This window comes from Anarrhichthys ocellatus, unplaced genomic scaffold (genome assembly GCF_004355925.1).
Source record: "Anarrhichthys ocellatus isolate YVR2014 unplaced genomic scaffold, GSC_Weel_1.0 scaffold5, whole genome shotgun sequence".
In the NCBI taxonomy this organism is placed as follows: Eukaryota; Metazoa; Chordata; class Actinopteri; order Perciformes; family Anarhichadidae; genus Anarrhichthys; species Anarrhichthys ocellatus.
The window spans coordinates 11,336,769-11,351,953 of NW_022280035.1; the positions used below are offsets into that span (position 1 = coordinate 11,336,769).

The 15,185-nt window shown below is 40.8% G+C and overlaps 2 protein-coding genes across 2 annotated transcripts in view; one reads left to right on the forward strand and one right to left on the reverse strand.

The window, feature by feature from the left end:
• cacna1sb (calcium channel, voltage-dependent, L type, alpha 1S subunit, b) overlaps positions 1-3,771 on the forward strand; it is a 21,804-nt gene extending 18,033 nt beyond the window's left edge. The window contains exons 40-45 of the mRNA XM_031844579.1: positions 493-618; positions 739-947; positions 1,033-1,097; positions 1,435-1,481; positions 1,576-1,650; positions 2,114-3,771. Of these exons, the coding sequence (XP_031700439.1) occupies positions 493-618; positions 739-947; positions 1,033-1,097; positions 1,435-1,481; positions 1,576-1,650; positions 2,114-2,410 (819 nt within the window). The 3' untranslated portion in view covers positions 2,411-3,771. The remainder of the gene's footprint in view (positions 1-492; positions 619-738; positions 948-1,032; positions 1,098-1,434; positions 1,482-1,575; positions 1,651-2,113) is intronic.
• A 209-nt stretch (positions 3,772-3,980) lies between these two features.
• LOC116381982 (structural maintenance of chromosomes protein 1A) lies at positions 3,981-15,087 on the reverse strand. The gene is made up of 26 exons (XM_031844581.1): positions 14,674-15,087; positions 13,921-14,109; positions 13,392-13,504; positions 12,758-12,961; positions 12,131-12,369; positions 11,752-12,010; positions 11,282-11,422; positions 11,103-11,185; positions 10,893-10,992; positions 10,401-10,508; positions 10,078-10,263; positions 9,410-9,589; positions 9,160-9,306; positions 8,888-9,025; positions 8,640-8,756; positions 8,439-8,545; positions 8,192-8,333; positions 7,949-8,094; positions 7,681-7,834; positions 7,474-7,584; positions 6,546-6,702; positions 6,307-6,461; positions 6,021-6,172; positions 5,844-5,913; positions 5,629-5,739; positions 3,981-4,886 (listed from the first exon to the last, which is right to left on the reverse strand). Exons 1-26 carry the CDS (start codon positions 14,780-14,782, stop codon positions 4,806-4,808), a joined length of 3,699 nt encoding a protein of 1,232 aa, XP_031700441.1. The 5' UTR covers positions 14,783-15,087; the 3' UTR covers positions 3,981-4,805.
• Positions 15,088-15,185: the final 98 nt, after the last annotated feature.

A 15,185-nucleotide genomic window follows, 5' to 3' on the forward strand; every position in this document is an offset into this window, starting at 1 on the left:
ATACTATACTATGACCTTTTTCGACATACTATACTATGACTTTTTTCGACATACTGTGTTAGAAAAATGTCATTGTATAGTACTTCATAAAAAAGTCATAGTATGTTTTGAAAAATGGCATAGTATAGTATGTTATAAAAATATCATAGTATAGTACGTCAAACAAAATATAAAAAAATAGTGTCTTCTGTCATAAAAACTCATATTATATATGTCATAAAGAATTGTCAAAATAAATAGTAAAATATTCCTGAAAAAGTGACGGTCTTGTATGAAAAAAAGTCACAGTACAGTTTGTAATAAAAAATATCATATCTTTCATAAAAAGATCTGTATACTATGTCATGAAGAAATGGTCACAAAAAAGTTTAATTAAATTAAATTGTACTTCAGTATTCCTGTATATCGAGCCTCTTGCTTTTCTTACACCAAAACTCGACTTAATTTTTCTCTTCTACCTCTCCTCGTTAACGCGCTGCCATGTTCTTCTAGGCGGGCCTGAGGAGTATAGATGATGAGGTTGCTCCAGAGATGCACAGGGCCATTTCTGGAGACCTGCAGAATGAGGAAGAGATGGACAAAGCTATGGAGGAAGCTGGGGAAGAAGGCATCTACCAGGTGAGGAAAACTGTCTCCAACTTGGGGGAACAGTTCTACAGTACATGAAAAATACTGTGTATTTGGAGTGACTGGTCAATTCAGTTATCTGTGTGTGCTTGTCTTACTCTATATTTCCAGCGTACACACGGCCTGTTTGGTAACCGGGTGGACTCATTCTCTGGTGAGCCTGTCGACGCTCAGTCCCAGCAGATGACCAACCAGCGGCCCCTCAAGTTCTCTGAGAGCCAGCCTGAGTCTCCACCAAACTCCGCTGCCTGGATGCCCACTACTGAATTTTTCCCCACAGCCGCACCAAAAAGCAACACTAACAACAACGCCTTTGCAGAGTGAGTATCAAACACACACACAGACTAAATGACATATGCTCTGAGTAAACATGTCCGATGTGTGACAACTCTTGTTGTCTTTCAGATATTCATTTGATAGAGAAGGCAGTCCCGAAGAGTTTTACAATCTCAGTGAGGATGCAGAGCCAGGTATTTCAAAGCGCTTAACAGATGACCGACAATCTAATAATACATAATATATCAGTATAAACAGTATGATTTATTAGTATTTGAGACAAATGCACACAAAAAATATGAATCCCATGAAGGGCAAGCAACATGTTCTATGTTGACCAGGCCCCATTGCACTTTTTGCTCAAAGAATTTAAACATTTTATCTTAATACACATCAAATAACACATTTTACATTGTTGTTTATCCACTGCCAATTCTAGAGACACAAATAATGTTCATATAAAATCTGGTAAAGAAGTAGGTACCGTGCAGATTGATAGAGATGAATTTTTCTTTATTCTCACTTGTCAAGGTAACCTGCGCTCCTGGAACTTCACAGTGAGAACAGACAAAACGCAGGTAATATTTATTTATCTAAGGATGACTCATCCAGTGTAAATGATGATGAACAGCTCATATAGACAAAGTATGGATGCATATCTTTTCTTTGCAGTTCCCTTATGAGCCTAACTATGGTGACAGTCAGAGTGAGAGCTCCAGTACTGCAGCTGACCAGCTCGTCCAGGAGGTACGTGAGAAGGGATCTCTGACTCTACGTAGGGGATCATAAACATAACTCCTTTAATAGCACCAGTCTAACTTCCCAGTCCTGGATTGAACCACAATTATCTCTCCGTTTTAATTTGTTTGAGAACTCCGTACACTTTACACAAACCAAATAATTGTCAAATTCAGTTTTTTAGTTGACCACATCAGTCGTCAAGAGTAAGGAAATATTTGTTAAAAACTATAAATCAAAGCTGAGCTGTTACGTGTTATCGAAATATATTGGAAATATGGCTGTATTTTCCTTTGAGAAAGATACTCACTGTGCTTCATGGATGTTGTTCTGTAGCTGAGCCTGCATGCCTTCAATATAATAACTAATAACTTTATTCAAAATGTCAGGTATGAAATTGTATGATAACAATGGAAACATGAAAATGTCACCGTATGTAAGCAAGGACACTGCATGTTGTTTTCCTCACCAGGCTCTTGTAAAGGGCGGTCTGGCCTCCCTGGCCAAAGACCCTGGCTTTGTCTCTGCGACTAAGGAGGAGATGGCTGATGCCATGCACACGACTGTGGATGAGATGGAAAGCGTGGCTCAGGGCATTCTCAGCGAACGTGCCGGCAGCGTCGCCTCCGTCAAAAAGAGACGTCCCATCCCGGTCCCTCCTCCTGCCGTGGCAGCACGGGTAACGGGCCAGCCGGATCCAGCTGCGAGGAGAAAGAGACGTCCAATCCCCCTGATTCCCTCCGTACAGGAGGCAGACTCTAAAGTTTAGAAGATGCCACTTGAGTTTATGTGGTTATCTCGTGATTTATACACCTGCAGGTAGCTCCACCTCACCTCACTTTACTAAGCTTGTTTCTCTTTTAACAGTCTGTATCTACTAGCCTGGCTCAGGGCCTAAAGGCAGGTTGGCTCAGGTTTAACATATTGTTAAGTGTGTTTGAAACTTAACTAAAGAGAAACATATCTGATGTTGAAACATCGTAATTTTCAGATTTATTGAAAGCACTGTAATAAAAATACTAACTTATTTCAGAGCAAACAGATTGACGCACTTCTTTCTTTGTAGCGTTTGTTGACGTTATCCATTCCATGTGACTTTTGGGACAACCATGTGAGTGAGCAGAGCGTCTTACTGTAGGCTCACTGAAGACTCAAACAACTCTCTGAATGAAGGGAGCAGGCGGCCGACAGTGGGACAGTGGGAAAGGACTCCACTTTGGGGAAACGGAGACTTGAGTTTCTGTGCATGCAGGCCCAGAAAAGTTCACTGAATGAGCAGTTCGTGCTTTTAAATGGGCACGGTGCTACAATGACAATGCAGGTTAAACCATTTTTTACTTTGTTGGCAAAGCACCGTCCTCTGATCAGTTATGACTTTCTCTTAATACTGAGGTTTACCGAGTTTTCTCCTGCTCACCACTGTTCTTTTATGCAGTTGGTATCAGCAGATTTTATAGAGGAAACTTTTTTTTCTATGGATATAGAGGTACATTTAATCTCTAAAATAATTATCCAAAGATTTAGCTGTATTAAAAGTATTTGTTGATTTTAAAGCGGTGTAGTCAAAGCAGTGCATGTGATTTTGTTCCAAGTCACTTTAAGTCGTTCTACTGCTACAGGTTGTGTTTTTGATTTACCTTTGATACCTTTGAGTTAGGGACACTTAGTTTGATCCATACAGATGATGTATCTTCATACCTGGAGTATGTGGATTTAGATTTACACCTCATGACAATTATTATTCATAATTGCACTTGATTGATGTTTTTTTGCCTAATTCACACAGTGACTACAGGACTTTTTTTCTAACATTATCATCTGACCAGCCTGTGTGTTGCTGTTACACATACACGATGTTGGAGACAGTTTGAGTGAACTTTGATGCTCAACCTCAGGTCTCCTTTACTTCTGGGTCTATGTCATTATGGTTGATGTTACATTGGCAAAATAAATAAATCATCCAAACATTCATTTCTGCGTTAGTTTTCTTTCTGCAAACAAACCAAAGATGGACATCTGAGCTCTCAGGCTGTTAAAGGAGAGGGAAGAAAGCCCCCCACAACAGGTTAGTTTCATTCATTAAATAAGAAAACTAATGACAGAAATGCCTTGAAATGAGAGCGTTGGTGCAGACAGAGCCTTGATGAAAAGATAGGTGTATGTTTTGCATGCTTCGCCCAGCAGAAGTCAGTGTGAAAACTGAGACCCTCTAAAAATAGTCTCGCCAAGCACAGACTCCCCTTATGGAATGGAAACTAATGCAGTAAGATGCATTCTGCACCACAGCTTCAAATTATTGGAAGGAAGAAATGGATGCACAAAATGAAAAGGGGCTTAAATAATTAAAATTGTATTTATTGATGTAAGCCAATCTATGAAGCAGACCTGACAGAATTGTCTCTTTACCATTTTCCTGAAGCTGGTTCAGATTATCACTCAAGGAATATAAAGAGACTCCCGTTATTCATACAGCCGTATAACCTCTGCACATCTTCTGACAACATCTTTGACAAAGCTCCATGATCTCATTGCAGCACTGCCAGTTGCAGCTTACTAAGGGTTTTCTTTAGCCGTCACACAAGGGAATGTATCCACCGTACTGTAACAGCAGTTTCCTGATTAAGCTTTCAAAAAAAAAAAAAAAAAAAAAAAAAAGGGTAGCACATGAAAATGCAAATACACACAACAGATGAGAGGCAAGTATTTAAAGCACACCATTGAAAAGAGGGCCGTAAACAGTATAAAAGCTCCGAGAACAAAAACTTGTTTCAGGTAAATTCGACACATTTTACCGCATGATACAAATTCTACAGTCTGTTAAAAAGGTTCGATTCCTTCTCATTTACACTTGATTATAATTCATTTTTATGGATTATTATAATCACTCTTGTATTGCCAAATTGAGAAAGGGCGGGCTTTTATAAATGTACATACATCCTGGTTGTCACTGACTATACAACCCACCCCCCACAAAAAAAACAAAAAACCTCACCAATTTACTACTCTAGCATACCCCAAAAAATACATCATTATAAAAACAATAGGTAATAACATGTGGGACCTAATGAATACATAATCTGTGACTACAGAACAGGTTAGCAATCCAGAGAGAGTAGCCAAAGAACGCCCAATTTGCCAAAATGCAGGTGTTGGGAGGGCTCGTATTATTCATTGGGATTTGGGTTGGCATCGGGATACTGGGAGAGGTCAAAAGTAAGCACTTTACTGATGACACAATCTCCTTGCTGTGAGTGAGAGAGAAAGAAAAGCAGTTAATACTTTAATCGTGTGGATGAATTCAACAACAGCTCAAGATACTTTGTTACTACCGGCAGGTTTCTGCTGAGACCAGGAATATGTTTTAATGTTTGAAATTAAGGGTTCCAAATACGACTTATTATGACGACTTATTCTAAATCTATAATACACAAGTTCCATAGTATTTACAGACTTATGTGAAGTTCTATTTTTTACTGTTTAATACGACATATATAATGCAATTCAATACCTTTCTCAAGGTAATACCGGTCAAAGAATAAAGGACAACTAATAGGGACAATAAGGCCTATTATTTATCAATTACATGCATTTATATCATTTATAACATATTCCCAGCAGTATATAACAATAATTTATATAAGTAATCAATTTACATGACTTAGTCCCAAATAAGTTGACACAATTGATGGATGAATTGACAATTTAAAAAATATTCTTATTCTGTTTTTGTTAATATAAGTTTTTGCCAAATTTACACTAAATTGACCTGCATGCACAATCCACTGTTGCACCAATGCTCTCCAGACCGTCCGTACCCAAATACAAAACAGTTTGACTGTCTGTTACAGACATTTTAATGAGGGAACTGAATTTAATGTTTTTTAAGACGTTTTGAAGCCAGCATATCCACTTTAACACACAAGGCTTAAAACATCATGGCTGTCCGTTATTTAGTATATTGATCTTATTGTATATTGAGAAACACACCTCTGGATAGACACCGATGAGCGAGTCTGCCTTGGTGTAGAATTCCTCTTTCAGAGAAATGACGATGGCCTGGAAGTTCAGCACCGACTGGTCTTTGATATAATTGGCCACCTTGAAGGCACAAATGGAACTTATGAGTTGTATGAAATGTGATGACATCAAATGCCGCATTGATAAAACGCTCAAGTGACTGAAACAGAGATCGTTTTACAGACCTTGCCGATGTTAGTGTTGTCCAGAGCAGCATCGATCTCATCCAGTACAAAGAAGGGAGCGGGTTTGTAGCTGGAGACAAGCAGGAAAAATGCTCTTGACAATATTCCAACTGTTTAATGTGAATAAATAAATAAATTAAACATGAAATAAAACTTTGTACTCGTCCGGTGTTTCACCTGTGAATAGCAAAGAGTAGAGCCAGGGCAGCAACAGTCTTCTCTCCTCCAGACAGGTTGTCCATGGGTCTGAACCGCTTTCCTGGAGCCACACAGTTATAGTTGATGCCATCCAGGTATGGCTCCTCAGGGTTTTCTGGGCCTAGGAAAGCCTACAGAAGAGGGACACAATCAATGTAAAACACAACCATGGTCTGTGTGTTTTACTGCCATAGCATAAGCCACATTTTGTTGTAGGGCATTTCATTTTTGTAGGTTATTGCAAAAACAAAACATGTTTGCATACCTGGGCACTGCTGTTGCGTGAGAGGGCCTTGTAGATCTCATCAATGTTGGTGGCCACAGACTCAAAGCAGTTATTGAAGCGATCGTACCTTTCCTTCTTGATCTGCTCAAAGGCTTGCTTGGCCTTCTTGGCTCTCTTACGGGCAGCCTCAAACTCTGAGGGAGAGAAAGAGAAAAAGGCATGAGATTCTCTCTCTCTCTCATTTAGTCCCACCCTCTAACATCATCCTCCCATCTCACCATCACTGGTCTCTTGGAACTTGTCCCTGACACTCTCTAGCTTCTCCATGGCCTTCATGTTGGGAGCACTGATCCTCTGAAGGATACTCTGCTGCTCGTTCAGACGCTGCTGCAGTGTGTTGGTCTCCCCCTTGATCTCCTCCTCTGACAGAGCATCCTGTAGGACAGTGGCATCATATTCAAATTCAGCTCGGTCCGGTTAGAGAAAAGGTCCGGAACATCACAATGTTAAACATTTGCTATGATTTAGTGCCATATGTATTGAAGTAGCCTAGTAGTTGTATCAAAGTCTGCATGTAGTCAACAACTGAATGTCATTTCAAATAAATAAAAAAAGTGCAATTGACTAATATCGCAACAATATTGATAGTCAGTTTTTCACATTGCCGCTTTTAATAATTGCCAATAATCAACTGTCACTGAACATAAGAGACACACTGGTTTTGAACTGACAATGGGAAGAATGAACACAACAGTCTGTCCATTCTTGGTTAAAGGCTCTGGTTTCGCCGTTCACTTTTCTCTTTTTCGAGCACGCCATGTGAAATAATACTGACTCAAGAAACCTCTCCGACTGTTTGGTCTCTTGCCCCGTCTCTCCACTGTGTGTGTGTGTATATCTCACTCAATGCTGCCGCGATGCTAATGGAAATACACATTTAATGGCAGAGACGCACCACGTCTGCGGTGGTTAAGTGGTTTAGAATAGCCGCCTTTAACTATATACATCTCTCACGTTTCCTCTTTTGTATATTTCTAAGCACTTTGTAGAGAAAAGTGCTTTATAATTATTATTATCATTACGGTCAGTTAGAAAACCAAGTAACGCAAATACAGAGAGCTGACGTCACTTTTAAATAAAAATGAGGGGAGGTGGTGAAGTTGGACCGTTTAAATATAAGGCATCTTTGCCGTGTGCACTACCTACCTTAAGGTCTTCAGTCAGGTTGCTGTAGTCAATCTCTATGAGAGCCTCTTTAGCAAGAACAGTGGTGGATGTTGTCCTCTGGCTGCTGGAATCCTCTGTCTGGGAGCTCCCCTTGATTAAAAACAAACAAAAAGAAGGGCGTCATTTTCTGTTTCTCTCCCACTAGTATGAAAGTTAGGGTGTGTGTAGGAATGTGTTTGTGTGTACCTCTCCCTGGCTGATATCATCCATTGTTCCAGAACGAAGAGGCAACCTGATGTCCTGCATTTTGCAGGCTTGAAGCAAGTTGTGACGGTCGCTGCGCTTCTGCTCCAGTTTGGTCTCAATGGCCGTCACTTCCTTCTGGAGATGAGTCAACTCCCTGGAAGACACAAAAACAACATTTGTAACTCAATTGTAATATTTATCATATAATATATCTTATCATATAGATCATAGGACATAAACAAATGTATGTGCTGTTGCAGCCACTGACTTATTGGCGCCCCCCAGTTTTTTGCGGATCTCCTCCATATCATGGTTCTTATCGTTGACTTCAGATTTCTTGGTGAGGTGCTGGTTCTTCAGGTCCTGCAGTTGTGCCATTGTCTCATCAATGATCTTCATGTGCCTGTGCTCCTCCTGCAGACAGATGACAAAGAGACACACAAGTGAGAATTAACGACACACTACATTATTATAAGTAACGTTTTTTTTGTCCTTCACTTTATGCATTTACTTTCTTCAGTCGCTCTATTTCAGCCTCGTCCTTCTTGACGGTCTGCTCCCACATCATGACTTTCTCCTGGTCCTCCTTCAGCTGATTCTTCTCGTAGTCTACCTGGATACCCAGGCGGGTCTTCTGGGTCTCAAACTCCAGACTGAAGCAACATGTTGTGTGTCAGATTAAGACGACATAGGAAACCAGCAACAGGTAAAAGAACAACGTGGCGAGACTTGATACTTGAACTCATCACTACACTCACCGCTTCTTTGCGATCTCATTCTGCCGCTTCACCTTCTCCTCCTCAAACTCTCGGATGTTCCTCACTCCAATCTCCTTACAGAACTCAATAAACACCTCATCCTCCACCTGGAAAACAAAGAAACATTTATATTGACATTACTGCAATGCTACATATTCATAGACAGGCTTCTAAATGGACCTCACTTCAGGTCAGTCTCACCAGGTTCATGCGGTCTTGCAGGTCAGTGATCTCCTTCTCACGGGACTGGATGATCCTTTTGATGTCGTTGATGCGAGGGCCAAAGTTTGCCAATTCACTCTCGAGCTTAGACTTCTCCTGCATGACACAAATTAATCAAGTTTAAATGTAACCGTCACAATAGCAACAACAACCAGAAGGAGGAAAAAAATAAAAAATAAAATATATATATATATATTTTTTTTTTTATTTTTTTTTTCAGGCTGTACCTGCATGTTGAGTGAGAGGTGACGGGTTTTTGTCTGTTCCAGATCACTCTGGGAGTACTTTAGTCTCATCTGCAGACCGTGGGCCTGAGACTGCACCTGACGCAGCTCTGCCTCCTTCCTCTTGGCCTTCATTTGCTCCTACGAAGAAAAACAATAAGTTGAAATTGTTGTGAATTTACTTCAAATGACAATCTATCAACAACAATTCACATTTTGAGGTTGCTGAAGATATCCTGATACACACTGAGAGGACCAATAATAATCAAAGTTACCTTGAGCTCTTCCGTGAGTTTCTCTTTCTTCTCCTTGAGCTTGTCCACCGCCTTCTCATCCCAGCGCCTGGCCTTGGCCTTCAGGTCGCTGGCTCCTCCAGAGATGACTCCAGACTTCTGGAACAGAGTTCCATCCAGGGCTACCGTCTGGACACGAGGAGAGGTTAGGTGGAAGAATAGACTAAATTCTCATCTACCAAATCATCAGGTGGACATGTAAAACATCAGTGAACTAAATTAAGTCAAATACCTTGTGTCTGTATGGCCCTCCGAAAGCGATCCTTCGTGCGTCCTCTACGTTCTCACAGACCAGGGCATTGCCACAAGCATACTGGAGGGCTTTCTTGATGTGGGGCGGCTCATAGCGAATCACATCAATCACCAGTTTGGCTCCTCGCAGCTCTCTCAGCTTCTCATCTGTTGGTTTCACCTAAAATAAGACAAGAGAACAGCACAGTTAAAACTCCAGTGCCCTTTCAATCAGGAAACTGGTCTCATTTTAAGCAAGAGATGAATAAACTTTTATAGCTGGCTGTAAAAACTTAACTGTAAACCAGGCACCCAAATAGTTGGTATTTCAATGAGTAGCTTTTAAACGAACAAGACAAATTAGAAGGATGAATTAGGAGGATGTTTATTAATCGGAGTGATAAAAGATGCTTTGAAAAAATTAAAGAATGAAAAGGAAGACATCCGTATGTGTTTGGGTTCTTTTTCCACGGTTTCAAACCGAACCGTGCCTTTTGTGAACCGTTACACCTCTAGATTAGACGCATTTTATGTCTGACATAAATCTCTTCTTCCTCAAGTTTGTTGAAGTTTGATGTTTTCATTTAGGATTGCCACTTGATAGTGTTTAGTCTAACCACTCAAAAAGACTCTTGAGCAGAGCAATCGTCTGTACTTCAAAGTATTCACCTCGAGGTAGTCGAGAGGAAGGAAGGTCTCGGGCTCTCCTCTCTGCTCCTTGATGTATTGAATACAATCTCTGCCAGTCTTCTCCGAGTCAACAATGATGGCGTCCATGTTCTTGCCCAACACTTTGGTCACAGCAATCTGGTACTTTTTCTGAGTGGGCTGGCACAGGTCGATTAGACGACCATACTGCAGAAAGACGGAGCGGCATAGTATTGTTATTTTCAATAAATAAATAAATAAATAAGGGAAACAGAAAAAATGCAGCCCTGCAATCATTGGAAAATGACATAATCGTGTGCTGAATACTGTCACAGGTGTCTTACCACAGAGCCAGGGTAGAGTCTTTTGATGCTCTCCATGATCTCAGCCTTGCGCTGCTGGCGACTGTTCTCCTGCCTGTCGATTCTGGCATCTCCCAGCTGCTCCATCACCTACAGCCATAGCCAATAATAATGGGATTCGTTAAAGACTCTTTCACAGTTGACATTTTCACTTGTCAAACACAGGTGTAACTAATAACATCATCAACAGGAGTGTCGGTGCCAGGTAGTTAGGTGATAGTTAAGTGTGCCAGTAATCGGTGCATGTTTGCCCGCTAGTTTGGATTACTGGCACACCTAACTATCACTTATTATATTTATCACATTTGTGTTTTTCACTGTGGAAATTTCTATTGATCTGCTTAAGACACTGTTACAAGGTAACGCGTGCAACCATGAACTCAAATATGAAACACACTGAAATCATTGTCAGTCAGCTAAGATCACAACATTTGAAGTCATTTGCATTTCCTTCCTTGTGGATGTATTAAGCACCTGGTTAAGCTCCGTGTTGATCTCGTCAATTCTCCTCTTGGCACCCTCCACCTCCTCGGTCAGCTCCTCCTCCATGCGCTTCTGCTCATCCAGCGACTGCCTGAAGGTTAACAGGACAAAACAGTGAATGGAGGAGCATAATGGGAAAAACCTAGTAAATCAATAAACTGAACACAGCACTGTTTAAACACAAAGGTGAGAGCAGCATACCTGCTGGTGGTAATGTAATCTTCTAATTTCTCAATACGTTTCTGGTTTTCTTCAATTTCACGTATCTTCTGTTTGATTTTGGCCTGGAGAGAAACAAAGAAATATATGGCTGTACGCATTCAAATCGGTTAAATCCATCGAGTCTGGCACAGGCAAAGCTGCCATCAGCATCTACTTACCTCTGTCTCCACTTTCTTCCTCTCCTCTAAGTCGAGGCGGTCCTGGTCGGCCTTCTGGTCGCGGTTGAACTTCTCCAGCTCCTGTGCCAGGGTGGCCGCACGTTTACTGGCCTCCTCTTTCAGACGATGGTACTGCTTGACCTGGGAGGAGAGAAGCAGTGATGGATATAAAGCCATCTTAACTTCAGGCTCAGCTTGACACCAATTTATGTTACAATTCACACACCAAAACATGAGATTTTCATGTGCCAGCATGAATGAATTTTGAGATATTATGAGAAGTATAGCAGTCAGGTAGTATGATAGTCTGATATTTTTACTGCTAAATATTAACTATTATAAATTAAGAATTAGTTCCAGTGTTTCAATTCTATCAACTAAATTAAATCTTGTAATATTACATTATTGAATCATAATACATTATGAATCCAGGGGCCCTCAAATGTGTCCAACGTTCTAACATATCAGACCTGGTTTTCCTCCAGGGTGAGGTCTTGGCCCTGGCTCTGTGCCTCCTCCTCCATGCGCTCCTCAAAGTCTTGCTTGGCCAGCTCCACTGCCTTCATTTCGTCATCCAGCTCATCCATGTCCCCCTTGCGTTTCTTGTACATCTTCTGGGCATTTTGCAATGACTTGCGCGCCGCCTCGAGCTTCTTGATCTTGTGAGAAGTGTTCTCTTTGGCCTTGATGTACTGCGGTCTCTTTTGGTTCAACTCAGAGTCTTTCTCTCTGTGGGCAGAGTCGTCAAGTAATTAACAAAGCCCTAGGTCTTAAGTTGCATTAGCTATGCATCATCTGAGGAGTACACCAAGCCAGCTATGAGTGGGTGATCACATAACTGTCACTTACTTGATATCTTTTTCAACGGTCTGCTGCTCCCTCATCAGTCTGCCCAGCTCCTTCTTCTTGTCCTTCAGCTCCTCTTCCACATGGTCCATCTTTTTACGGTCCTTATCGATCTCCTTGTTACGCTGGCTCAGCTCTTTGTTCAGCTTCTCAATCTCGGTCTCATTGTGGTACAACTTGAAAAGTTGCAATTGAACACTTGCCCTGGCCACTTCATCTTTCAGACGCTGGTAACGCTCAGCCTAGTGGAAAGATGGGCAGAGAGGCAGACAGATGGTTTTTGATGTAGTATATCATTTTTGTATAATAATGGCGTTAGATTTCACCACGAAAGCAACACTGAGAATAAAAATCTCCTTTTCAAGAGAGTCATGGTTGAAATAAGGAGCAATAACAGTGAGTTAGCGACAAATAACACGAGTCAGACGACACAAAATAAACAGCAAATCAACCTAAGTAATCAAATTGTAATACTAATTGAAAGCGTATCTCAACAACTAAACTTTACAACGAGTCAAATACCTAACATACATAAACTTTTAAATCAAACCAAACGTTATATGAAGCATTTCATTTCCAATCCCATGCTGGACACAAATACATGGAGGTAAATGTAATTTGAGAACATACCTCCTCTTTCTCTTGCTTGGCTTCTTTGCGCTCAGCAGCAATGTTTTTCTTACGATGGTAATTGAACTGCGTGTCCTCCTCTGCTTTCACCATTTCCTTCTTCCTGCGGTCGTACTCGTGTGCCAGGTCTCCAGAACGTGAGATCTCCTCAAACAGAGCTGTGCGCTCCTTGGGGTTCTTCATGGCAATAGACTCCACAGCGCCCTGAAAGGAGAATAAGCCGGGAATTACAGTTAACAATAGCAACTGCCAACATCATGTTACCAGATATTAATTTAGCACAGAAAAAAAAATTGTGTGTCTCTGCTGAAATTGGTCGAGTCGCATTAAAAGCTGCGATACCCAGCAAAGTATCATGCATGGTTGCATTAACCACACCACCATGAGTGCTGGCATTAAAGAAAACAAAACTAACCCACTACCAGGGCGGATTATCAATTACTATAATCACATATTATTTGTGCAATTTCCATCTGCAATAAGCAATTTCAATTACTGATCAACTGTTTTGAGATCAATGTAAACTAAAGCATAACTGTCTGATCGAAAACCCGTGGCTTAGTACAGAAGCATTATGAAAGAACCTTTAGGAATAAAATCATCCTAGAAAACATTTTTAGGATTTTAGTCTCACCTGGAAGACCAGGAAGTTCCTAGCCTTGATCAGAATGCCAAGTTTTTCCAGCTCTTCGCTGTATTCAGGCAGGCCCACCACCTTGCTGTTGATACGGTACTCAGAGGAGGAACCTGATACGCACGCCACATGCACATTACAGGAGATAAAAAAATCAGCATATTAACGTACAAGATGGCAGCAATGGTCTTTCCTTTACCTTTACCTTGTCCAATGAAATAAAGATATTATACACATAATATAATGCCTATCTAGTTTAATTTAATGACACAAAATAGTTCTGCAAAGCTTAGTGTGATGTTTCTGATTGAATAGTTTGAACATGAGGTGCTTTAATATGCAAAGAGTTCTGGCACTGGTACTGTGCTTGGCCGTGTAGGCTTATAAACACATGGAATGCAACATTACACTTTTTGTTTGCTGCAAATGACAGAAGATAGTTTTCACAATTATGTCTTTCATTTCACACATATAGCAATAATGATACTGAAGCATTCAATCCAACATGACTGTCGATGGCGGTTCCTACCAATGATGGCCCTTGTGAAGGAGCGTTCCTCTCCGTTATCTTCCTGGTACACCATGCTGACAAAAGCTCTGTTGGCAGCTGGCTTTCCTACGGGTGCTCCATGGATAAGATCCTTAAGAGTCTTCACACGCAGGTTGCTGGTCTTCTCTGCCAACACGAAGCTGATGGCATCCATAAGGTTGGACTTTCCTACAACAACAGTATTCAGAATTTTAGGAACTGATACAGAATATGAAAACATAAAAATATACAAACGTTTATTAGGGACACTTCTGGTCAGTTTACTTTCTGTCAGAGAAGCATTGATTCAAATCTGTTAACTTAATTTCACAGCCAGCTGTTAGTGACATTGGATGGCATAAGAGTTTGTCCTCATCATATGTAAACACCTACATAATCTATATAGTTCACAAAGATGAGAAACAATTTTTTTGCAACTAATTTGCAAGAGAAAACGTGATCATGACCACTACAAAGTAATTGTTATGCACACAAGTTAAGTCACAAATTACGACACAAAAAAAGCCATTGTAATAAGCAGTGCAGAATGGTAGCGTTAGCTGGTAGGATAATTATAACGGTATGTAACGTAGTTCAACTGCTGTCGAGTAAGTCAGACAATCATATTTAAGCTACACGTTGTGATATCTAACGTTAAAGATAACGGGGCACGACTGCACCGTGTTTACAGTTAGCCAATGCTAGCAATAAGTTTGCATTAGCCGCCAGTTAATATGTGCTATCATAACATACCAGATCCATTGGGTCCGATGATTGCAGTAAACTTGTGAAACGGTCCAATGATCTGTCTTCCTTTATACGACTTGAAGTTTTCGATCTCTATCAGTTTCAAATAACCCATCTTCGTGATAGTAATGACGCTGTTGTGGAAAAAAAACAAAAAACTGCAGGGAATATTATAGCTACAGCTAGTAAAACGTTAGCTAGCTAGCTAATGGTATCAACCGATGTTTACCGAGCAAGCGATGTCGAAGACGATGTATGCACGCAAATGAATGAACCAGTCTGTTCAGTCTATTGCTGGCCTATGCACATGTCACATTATGAAGTGCATATTTAGTTTAATAATCTAAATAGCTTCATAATCTTAAACAATTAGACGCGATGCGGCGGTGACAACAATGCGCCATTTTACAATCTCACAGGAAGACCCTCGAGCGCGCGAGACACGAAACCTCACAGTTTATCGCGAGATTAACGGAGTTGTTCTCATGACTACAGTATTGTGCCCCTTTATTCCACCA